Genomic DNA, 12,087 nt, shown 5'->3' on the forward strand with positions numbered 1-12,087 from the left:
AGAGGAAAAGGGGAAAATAGGTGTAATATAAATAAATATATATATATATACATATATATATATATATATATATATATATATTAAATTATATTCGATTTATTCGCGCGCGGCGACGTAATAAAATGGGTGTCCTCCCTAGGCAAAATCGACGTCCTGGACGCGCCAGCGCAGTCCGTTTTGTCATCCGGGTAAAAAACGCGTCAAAATTCAAATTTCACAAAAAATCGGGTAAAAAACGCGTCAAAATTCAAATTTCACAAAAATTCGACCCGCGATCCATCGTTTCAAAAGGTTAACTCGAGCATTCGACAAGTAACAGTGCGAGCGATGCGAATCGTGGCGATCGGACGTGTCGACCCTCCGAATTGCGAAGTTTGTGCGCGCGGGAGTGCGAGTTGTGCAGAAGGCCACCCTAAAGCTCAAAAGGTCTTATAGGGATCCCTTTTGAGTTTCCTCATGTTGGTTCTGCTCTTCTAAATGCTAGAAATCGATACCACACACTTGGAACCACAAAAGAGTACAGAAGCGGGTTGAATTTTTTAAAATGAGGCGGGTCCCATTTCTAAGGTTTTAAGATAGTCGAAGGGAGATCCCTAAGGCTAGATCCTAAACCCTAAGAGGAAGACTAGACCTCACAAAAAATGAGGTCTCACGCTCGAAGCCCCCACAAAATGGATGTCCTCCCTAGCTAAAATTGACATCCCGGACGCAATAGCGTAGTCTGTTTCATCATCCACAGTTATCTGGACAAAGTCATCGACGATCGTGCCAAATTAAATTCGATTCACGCGTGGCGCGACAAACGAAATTATTTTGGCCCGACCAGAGTCGTTTAACGAGTAAGATGAAAATATTGGTCGGTCCTCGCATAAGCAACAACCAAAGTCAAATACGACGCTCGCAGTGGCAAGTCAAACAACGCACGCGCCACGGTGTCCACCTATGTCTTTCAAATTTCTATAGGAGCTCAATTTGAGCTTCAATATGTCGACTTTTCGATCGATTCAATTGAATATTGAGGATCTGAAACCGTCCATATGAAACTACAAAGAGCAAAGAAATAACTTGAATTTCAAAAGGGTGTGGGTCCCAGTCTAGCTCTCTAAGAGAGTCAAAACAGAAAAATTTTAAGGCTAGATCCTAGGGTATCTAGAGAAAGGGAAAAGAAGACCTCCAAAATGAGGTCAACATATGGGATTATAATGTTGTTGTGCTATAGGAAATAAAATCATTATACTCTCTTATTATGCGCAAGTTATTATTAAGCTGTTGAGGGAATGCAAATGCAAGTCGGGGATTTTCAAAGCATATTTCCCTAGAGAAAATCATTTGTATAAAATAAAAGTTAGAGAAAATTCATTAGGAAAGAAGATCAAGAGAGTGATAATTCTATTAGAGAAGTGATGGAATTAGCCTATAATGCAAACGAGTAGAAGAAAAAACTTTGAAGTAGTCTAGGCATATTCAACAAAGAGCGGAAGATATACCGTTTTTGCGGATAGATAGAATAATATAAAAGGGTTATTAAAAAAAAAAAAAACTGGTAGATAAAAGCTGGTAGATAAAAGGTAGCATTGTCTAGAGCTTAGGCGTATTCAACAAAGGAGCATGTCTCATAAAACTTTTAATAAGAAGGAATGTAGGAAGTTAAAGCTAGCCTAGTTGGAGAATAATGTATAAGAAGATTAATTATTCTCTAAGTTAGACAACAATTTCACATGTAAAACAACTTGTACAAATTACACGTTCTGACATAACAAAAGAGAAATTAGTGTCAGAGTAATACTAAAAATGGGATCAATTTGGAAGTATAAAAATCAAAACTACCTCAAATAGCCAATGAAATTGACGAACAGCATCAGCAGTACCTTGAAACCATCTCTTCCCTGTCTCACCTGGAGTTTGAGTGGCCGCCAATACCTTTCAGAATAAAATGGATACTGAATAAAAAAAATAAAATAAAATAACTACTTTCTTACAATGATTATTTAGATAGCTTTCAAGGAAAGGATTTCTCCTGGAGTTTAGCTTTCTTATTGCATTAACTAATTAACAAATTATTTTAGTGATATAAATGTTAATTAAAATTTGGATATTAAATCATAAATGCATAGATGAGCTTCATCATAATATTCATTTTTAGTCATTCAATCAATATCACAACATATTTTCAACAAACAACTACAAATTTTAAAATAGCAACATTAATATAACTATTGAAAACAGTTATCTGCTTTAATCTACAGCATAAAATAAGAAAACAATTCCAAAAAGAGCCTAAAAATAAAAAATAAAAAATAAACATCATGATGCAAATTATGACAGAATGATTGTATGAACATGTCAAAATGCTAATTTGAAGATATCAACTGTCAAAATTGAATAAATAAATGTGTACCTCAACAAAACCATCACCAAAACTTATGCCATTGCTGAAATTGTATGCCCTCGAAAGATGTCTATTAAGTGATGCAGAGTTGAATTGGGTGAGAATATACACCTTATTGATTCCACTATTAATACAATTGCTCATTGGAACATCGATCAATCTATATGCCCCCCCTATGGGAACCTACAAAAGAGGAGTGGAGATGCATTAGCTTCAACAATACATGTATATAACATTAAGTGTCAAAATGGTCCCCTGACTCGTTTTATAGGTCTACTTTAATCTCAGATTCTATAAAAGTGTCAAATTAACCCCTAAACTTTTTAATGGGCTAAAATATCCATCCCGGGGATCACTCTTATGGACTCTGAGACTAAAATGACCTCATGTAAATAGTCAGAGAACTATTTTAACACTTTACTACTAAAATTATCACTTATATGAAATACTATCCAACAATTTTTCACATATCAAAATGAACAAATTCCAGCTAGACACTAATTCATGATTCAATTTATTTTATTTCAAGAATATATAACACTAGCAACAAGATGGATGAAGATCAATAATCGAGGCAACAAATTTAAAAGGAGAATCTATTCTGGCAAGGAAACTACGTTACCACAAAAAAATTAAGTTAAAGATATTTTTGGCAAAAAGAAAAGGGTCACATCAAAATAGATTTTTTCTAGGCATGGTATATCAGAGTAATGCATGTTATAGCCTTGAATTGAAGTAGAGTTTTTTTTGTAAAGAGAAGCTACAAAAGTTTGATGAAAATAAAAGCACGTACTGCTGGTTTGGCCCTTTGTTTCGTGAGAGGAAAAAGACGAGTTCCTGCTCCACCTCCCAAAATGACCGCCACAACCGACCGAGGATCTTTTCTGTCCAAATCCAAATCCCGTATCTACACTTAAAAAAATGGCATCAATTTATGATAGGCAAATGGGTGCCTATTTGTGTCTTAATTTTGGTAAAACTTCATGTTCCTTCATTCTTATAATGGAATAAAAGGTTAGCTTTAATAAACAAATAAAAAGAACTTCTTATGGTAGTTGAGGATTTAAGCACAATGTACTAATAATTTTTTTGTTTCACACCTCCAGTTGGCAACTGAAGCAAGCGTGTTTCCACTTAATTAAGTATAGATTGAATTATCATATTCTCCACAATGGTCTAAAATGATTTCCGTAATATCAAGCATAAAGCATGCAGGATATGAAGTTAATGTGAATAATTGGAAGATCAGTTATATATGGTTCAGGATATTACTCAATTTTAAGTTAAAATGTAGAAAACTGAAAACATTAAATTTGCTGGCCAAAATTAAAAGAAGAAGCTTGTCAGTTCCAAAATGTAATACAAAGGATAACAATTCAAACTTCCTTCTGGCCGGAATGCAGCGAAAACAAAGAGTAAATCTCTAATTTCTCAGAACAGGTAAAATATCTTTTTTTCAAGTTTAGGGTTGTCTGGATAAAGTGATCTTTGTTAGATTAATACTAACGATCAAAGCACGAGAAGAGAAGAAATCAAAAACAGTAAATACTTAAACATAGGCACACATAAAATTTAGGTAACTTGATGAGGTTCACCTATGTCCTTCGGTCCTTAATGAGAACACATACAAAGAGAGACTATGGAAAGCAATGGCTTGTTGTAATTCGGCCTTGGAGGCAAGAGAATTTTGGTAAGGAACTGGTAAGAGGGAGACTTGGAACTTAAAATTTGAAAATTGGAAATTTGAAGTTTTCAATGATCAGAATGCATATATTTATAAAATATGAAAAGGACATCAAAATTAAAACTGAATGTAAAAATCAAGTAGAGAATATGATCTTAAAATTCAAAATTCTAAATTAGCTTACCTAAATCAAGGCGAGAATATCTCCTTAAAGTTTGAAAGTTTACAAAGCTCTTTAAGATTCTAGCAAGCTACCTCATAAATACAGGGATTAACCCAATCTTTAGCTTACCCCGCAACAAAGTGACTTTCATATCCACAATGTAATCTTTTTGTAATGGGCCTCTTCACAATTAATGTTGAGATTCTTGACTTAGAAATCACCCTCTTGTGTCTTGTATCATCAAGCTGTGACGTTCAAATAACTTTCAAATTCTTTTTATTGATAATAAAAAGGTCCTCATGTAGAAAGGTAATTCTAATCATTATTTTCACCAATCTTTTATAAGATCTGCAGTGAATCATAACAAATGGATTTGATCATATATCCTTCAGTTCTCATTTTGATCCTTCAACGATGAAATCAAACTATATCACCCTCATTGAAACTGTACTTTGATCTTTTGTTTTCATGGTGGATACATGGCGACCTAAAGTTTTCTTCCAATTCCTAATGGATCATGTGAATTCTCTTTAGGAATCGATTTACTTAAAATAGCTTCTACTCATGTCAAAATCACACAATCAGCATCTCTCGGCATACACAATTGATCTGTATGGTACAATAGACCTTACCTGAAGTTGCATGCTTGTGCCCAACATCGTAAATTGTTGAATTTGATGGCTCAAAACCTGTATTTTACTTCCCATACCCATTTTGACCTCTTGAGAGCCTTTCAAATTCATCTAGAGATTGTGGAACTCCTTCACTTTGTTGTCCAAACCCTTTACGAGCTTCCAACGGCACTTCAAAGTGTGGATCTGTCGCATGCAATGCATTGTACTCTTCATGATGCATAGCTTGTGGTGTAGCATGAATTGAGTTTGCAAGTACTTAGTGGCTAGTGATCTATAGGCAGAATGATTTGCTTCCTCAAAAAGTAGTGCCTCCAATGCTTCAGAGCCAAATGTTAACTATAGAATTCTTGTTATAGATGGAGTAGTTATGTGGGTAACCTGCAACATCTCTAGATGGTAAGCCATGGATCTTCCATCTTTGATGATAATGGAGACAATGCAAATTGGAGGCATTCATCTCCAGCCCGGATGGTCATTATAGGTTGAAAGAGCAAGAATAGACCACTCAATGATCTTATTTAACTGCAAAAAGTTGTTTTCCTCTTCTTCACCCCACTAGAAGGGGTGACTAACAACTATGATGGCATGTATAGTCAACTAGCACTAAGAACTTGGGAGCGAACTTCCTCATTTACTAACAAGTACCCATGAAGCTCCTTGATTTAAAAATGGCATGGGAGTTGAGCCAATTATTAATTTTTATCTTCGATTAATCTATTTATAGAATTCTTCTGCCTACAATGAAGTCAAGTTGGACCCTAGCACTTCTTGAGAGTAAATGGAAATTTGGCTTTAGTTTGAAGCCTATAAATCTACTCAATGTGCAACAAATGCTTCTCCTAGTTGCCTATGTATAACAGAATATCATATAGATAAATAATTATAAATTTATCTAAAAAATGGTATAATACCTCATTCATCGATATCATGAGGTGGCCAAAGTATTATAAAGTCCAAATGACATCACCAGCAATTTATACAACCCTTGACTCATTTTGAAGATAGCCTAAGATAGCCTTTTGAATATTCCTCAACTATATCTAATGACAGCCAAACATCAAATCTAACTTGACAAAAAAATACTTGATCGATTGCAATTAGCTGATCAATTCTTGGATTAATGGTAAAGGATGGTGATTACTGGTGGTGATTTTGGCCAGTGTTTTGTATCTGATGCACATGGTCCATTTCTTATCCTTCCTCAACACATGTACCATTTATGATACACATGAAAACTACTCGTTTGAGTCGCTCCCTACTATATTATGTCTTCCACTTGACACCTAATCTCCGTAGAGTCCAATAGAGAATGGTGTTAATTGTTAAATGAGTTGATTGAGCATAAAATAAGCCTTAGATAATGGAAAAAACATGATGAATAAGAAAATAGCATTGGTTGGAGGAGTAGAGCTAGTAATACATGATGAGGAGGACAAGAAGCCTATGATCATGTCTCTGATTCCATAATAATAGAAATTGCTTGCCTTCACCTAGATGGCTCTCCTCATTACATAGAAAACAATGTACAAGTAAATTTGACAATCATATCTAGCCTAACAAGAAATCTATAGTTTTATTCAGACAAATATTTACAATTATACATGATTAACAAAGATATAATGGCATATCTAGTTGATATATATAACACAATGAAACTATTAAGGAGGCTATTTGTTGATAGCTCAGGTTGAGGATTTAGGCTTACATAGGACAATTTAGCGGTTTTATGACAGCATAATAACACTATTCAAATAGCAAAAGATGAAAAGAATAGATAAATAATTAGAGAATCAAATATATCGAGGATAAATGCACTTCATCAGAAAGAGTATTAAAGATAATGAGCATTCAATTCAGAAGATTTGCAAAAAATTCTAAAATTTTCAATTCAAAAGTTTTGCGAACAATAATATTTATATGCTTGCAAGGGCTTTCCACGTTCTAAGATTCAGGCAATGCCTAAACTTAGTTTATGTAGGGTTTGATTACCTTTCAAAGCTTTCAATGAGAAAGAGATTTTGGTGAATTGAGCATTGACTCGGTTACCCCCTTATTATTTAACTATATGAAATAAAAGTAAGTAAGCTTATTTACTACATTCCAGAAGAACAAATCACCGACAGGCAAACCAAACCTTTGAAACATGAGAATATCTGGTGGTGGAACTAAAAGGAGGCTAATAAAATAAAATTTTGCACCCCCACCCACTCCCAAAAAATATATGGTTAATAATAATTTAATAATTATTTTAAATAATTTATTATAAAGATTGTAATTTAACTCATTAAATTTAAGTGTTATTAAATTCTTTTCGAAATACATTACACATAGATCCTAAAATAAATCTCCTTTTTCAAACAAAATTAAAAATTTTATAAGGTTGAAATTTAAAATGTAAAATATTGGTAGCATGATGGATGAAACTTGAGATGAATTAAAACAAAAATAAATGATAATTGTATTAAGGTTTGAGGATAAAATTGAATTTTTTAAAGAATAATTCTTTGATATAAACATGTTAAAGACATGAGTGCATAAAGTTTGGAAAAAAAATTATGATATTTTGTTATCACAATTTTTATATTCATAACATTACGTGTCAAATTATATGATGTTGTAAGTAATATACAGAGTGAATAAAATAACTTGCAAGTTTTGTTAATAAAAAATTATATTTTTACAAATTATATTATTTATTTAGCACATCAACAAAAGATGTTATTCTAGTTTGTCAAATTTTCATATATTTGTCACTTAGAATTAATTTGGTTTGCTCTTCTTGAATTATAAAAAAAGTCACAAGATGTATTTAATGCAATGCAATTTGTATGGGCAAAAAAATATTTTCTTTAAAATTTAAAAGAAAGATAATAATTTTTTTTTTTTAGAGGGTGAAATTATTTCGTGAAAAAAGATATATTCCAGAGGTTGAAGATATCTTATCAAAAAAAATAATATTATAATATAGCATAAATATGAGATTGATATTTTCATAGTCACTTAGATACACAACTACAAGAGATAAATAACATGTTTAAATAACACATTGCAATATTATTATTTTTTAATAATTTATTGAATATTCGAGATGGATACCAATCATTTAAAATTGATGATGTTTGTTAGCTTATATATAAATTTTATTCAACAGATTCACAGATACAAAAAAACAACACTTACACATTTAATTAGTATATTTTAAATTTGAAATTCATAATCAAAAATTTTAAAATCTCTATATTTTCTGATTTATTTTAAATGTTGGCTAAAACAAGAAATCAATTATACACATTTTATTGATCTTTTGATTAGATTAACATTGACACTATCAATTTCAATAACAATACTTATTTATCATGCAATTTTTAATTATTCAATTATTCTAAATAACATTTAACTTAGAAGATGATGGGAATGGTAAGCATGAAAATATCGAGTTAAAAGGGTAATGCAATATTAATTCAAACCAATATTAGTTTGATAAGCTTTATATTGACTACAATTTGTAAAAGATTTTTTTATTGTGAAAATAAATTTGATTTAATCTTTTCGAGATAATAATGTTCTTGAATATTGTTGCTCAATATTAAATAGCTTAAATAATGTAAGGTAACATAGGTTAGGGCATACTTTTTTGTCATTTCTTAAGCTCATTTGATTTCCTCAATTTTTTTTTATTATTATTTTTTTTTTTAATTGAAAGAATGGTCAGATGCTATTATAGGAGCCTCCAACCACCACAAATGTGTCTAACAATTCGGGTACCACCTCCTTAGGGCCAACTGTGTCAAAGAGGATTTGAACCCCGACCTGAGATGTTTTATACTGCGGATGTCAACCAAGGGTCGGGGTACGCACAAGATAGATTTCCTCAAATTTATATCATCTATGTTGTAAAAAAACGACAACAGTAAAGCGAAAAATGGAACGAGAAAAATTGTACGCAGAAAAAACACCAAAGCGACACACAAATTTATATGGTTCAACAAATTTGTCTACGTCTTCGGAGCTGCAGAGAATTTAATTTCTTCGAGGAATTACATCGTCAAGCGTCTCGACGTTTATAAGAAAATCTTTATTTTCTTCTCTCTCTTCCTCTCTCTCTTCCTCTCTTTCTCTCTTAGAGAACTTGGCTTGGTCTGGCTGGGCTTATGACAAGCCATAAGAGGCAATTTATAGAAACCAGGAGTGTGGTGGGTGGGATGTGGTATATGAGCGGTAGGTGGGATGTGGTAGGCGAGTGGTAGGTGAGATTATTAATTATGAAGCTAATTAAATTGCGATGGACCGGGTTTCCACATTACCCAACAATTCTCTCACTTTGAGGCTGTGACACTGACTGCATCACCTATTGGTTGCATCATCTACTAGTTGTACCGACATTTTCCTCAAATATGATATCCTCCACCTCTGTTACTCATAGTCTTGATCTTCATGTCAAAAGACCAGTTGAAGTCGAGCACAACTTCAGCTTCTCACGAGTAACACCCTCAGTTGACATATTAACGTTAACGTAGCCTTGTACCACCAAGCTCTTTACTAGGCTACTCATGTATCTGTTTACAACTCTCACTGCATGAGCAATATTCTGTCTCTATTGAAAGTCCTACAAGTCCAATCTTGTACCTCTTACTGCCACTAAGCGCATTCTTTATCAGGTACACCAACTTGTTGTATAATTTCTTCTTCCTTTGTGGAAGTTCTGCCAGCTCCCAAGTCTGATTTCCTGGCAGGGAATCTGTCTCCTCCTTCTTGGTCAGCTCTCACTTGCTCGAATTCTCATCTTGCAAGATTTCTTCATAGCTCTGTGGTTCTTCACCATTGTTTGTAAAATGTTTGATTTTCCTGCCCTTAGCGCTCTGTCACTTTTCAGGAAATTGACATTCTTCTGCTTCCACATAATGCACATCTGATGCATGTGTCCACGTCTGAGTAAACTTGTATTCATATATAGTATTTCAATTTTTTTACCCCGAGCCAGTACTAATGTTCATTTGGTAATCTTTCAGGTGTTATCTGAGAACACTACTAAATGACCACCCTCATTGAGCTGCCTAACATAGATGAGGTTTTTCTTCAACTCAGAAACGTGTCTGACATTTTCTAAAGTCCATTTGGTCTTATTATGGAGTGCAATATCAATGTCTCCAATCCCCACCACGCTCAAAGTTTTTCCATCAGCCAGATGTATTTTCCCAAAGTCACCTACAACATAGTTTCGCATCAACTTCTGGTGGGAAGATGTATGGAAGGAAGCCCCTGAATCCAGTATCTAGTCATCAACGGGACTGTTAACTGCCAGCAATAGCGCATCTTGTATTTCTTCGGTTACAACATTAGTGTCATCATTCTCATTCTTCTTAGGATTCCTGCAGTTCCTTTTTATATGGTCAACCCTATCATAATTCCAGCAGGTTGTCTGGTGACCAGACTTTGATTTTGATATTCCTCTGTTTGAGTTTTTGTCTTGTGATCTCCCTCTGGAATCAACAATCAGTGTCGAACTTGAACCCGAGATCTCGCCAAAATCTTTCCTACGCACCTCTTCAGCAAAAAATAAATCACGAATATCATCATATTTCAATTTAAATTTACTTGCAGAACTGCTAACTGCAATCTTCATAGTTTCTCAGATATTTGACAATGAAACCAACAATATCAGCGCATGCATCTCATTATTAAAACCAATTTCAACAGACGACAATTGATTTGTGATAGTATCGAAATCATTCAAGTGTTGAGCAACAGAGACACATTCCGACATCTTCAAGTTGAATAACTTTTTCATCAAATGCACCTTGTTATTCGTTGATGCCTTTTCATACATACATGATAAAGCCGTCATGAGATCTACAGTAGTCATATCCTTGATGATGTTGTGGGCAACTGATCTCGACAGGGTTAATAGAATAATCCCCAGAACTTGTCAATTCAATAGATTTCATTCTGCCTCGTACAATTTTTTCGGTCGTTTTTCCAGTAACAGAAGATGAAGTTTCTTCTCATAAAGATAGTCCTTTATCTACATCCTCCAGTAAGCAAAATTTTAACCATTGAACTTCTCGATCCCCGATGTCATCATTTCGTCTCTGCCCATCGTTCTTTCTTAGATCTGAACCAAAGCTCTGATACTAGTTGTTGTGAAAAAACGACGACAATAAAGCAAAAAATGGAACGAGAAAAATTGCACGCAGAAAAAAAAATCAGAGCGAAACACAGATTTACGTGATTCGGCAAATTTGCCTACGTCCACGGAGCTACATAGGATTTTATTTCTTTGAGAAATTACACCGTCGAGCGCCTCGACGTTTATAAAAAAATCTTTATTTTCTTCTCTCCCTTCATCTCTCTCTCTCTTTCTCTTCCTCTCTTTCTCTCTTAGAGAACTTGGCTTGGCCTGACTTGGCTTATGACAAACCATAAGTGACTATTTATAAAAATCATGAGAGCGGTAAGTAAGAGATAGATGAGCGGTATGTGGGATGTGGTAGGTGAGCGGTATGTAAGATTCTTAATTAGTAGCCTAATTAAATTGTGATGGACCGGGTCTCCACATTACCCAAAAATCTAAGCATCATTAAAATATGATTAAAATTTTATTTAAGAAATTAATATTGAAGGATATCACTAGATCAGATAATTAATATTCATCAGTAATCATCTGTCAGCAAATCAAAATAACCCTGTTCGTTTATTCAGTTTAGAATTATAAACAGGAAGATTTACATACATGCCACTCGATCCTTAAGTATTTACATATGTTACTCCTAAACTTCAATCTTAACATATATGTCACCTCACCCATGCATGAAAGTAATATTTCACTATTTTAAAGTAAAAAAGGGGGTATTTTTTTATGTGATATAAGAGATTTGTGTGGTATAAATATAAAAAAAGCCAATTCTAGCAGTTATCTATGTAAATACATAGTAATTTGGTGGTCTGTATGTAAACACGCAAACACAAAACCACATTTCTTCTTCGTTCTTCCCACTCCGCCCCTCCAAACAAAACCTAATACTGATTCAATAAGACTAGTTCTGGATATACCTTGCTCTCTGCTACAAGATCGGCGGTGGTAAATGACATCCGTACCGGCGGCTTCCGCCGCCGCTTAATAGGCTCAGTCTTACGGCGAAAACTCCAAAAATCGAGCCGCAACCCCATTGCTTCTCCATTGGTAAATCCCCCGGCGCCGCCGTGCGGCTGGCGGGCC

The 12,087-nt window shown here is 34.1% G+C and overlaps 1 protein-coding gene across 1 annotated transcript in view; it reads right to left on the reverse strand.

Moving 5' to 3' along the window:
* The window catches only part of LOC110020657 (glucose-1-phosphate adenylyltransferase large subunit 3, chloroplastic/amyloplastic), a gene marked incomplete at its 5' end in the record, with an annotated part of 74,079 nt that extends 62,002 nt beyond the window's left edge, over nucleotides 1-12,077 (reverse strand). Inside the window, 4 exon segments of the mRNA XM_020718831.1 lie at nucleotides 1,828-1,920; nucleotides 2,399-2,572; nucleotides 3,183-3,296; nucleotides 11,922-12,077. Of these exon segments, the coding sequence (XP_020574490.1) occupies nucleotides 1,828-1,920; nucleotides 2,399-2,572; nucleotides 3,183-3,296; nucleotides 11,922-12,077 (537 nt within the window).
* Between the last annotated feature and the right edge of the window lie 10 nt (nucleotides 12,078-12,087).

This window comes from Phalaenopsis equestris, unplaced genomic scaffold, assembly GCF_001263595.1.
Source record: "Phalaenopsis equestris unplaced genomic scaffold, ASM126359v1 Scaffold000107, whole genome shotgun sequence".
In the NCBI taxonomy this organism is placed as follows: Eukaryota; Viridiplantae; Streptophyta; class Magnoliopsida; order Asparagales; family Orchidaceae; genus Phalaenopsis; species Phalaenopsis equestris.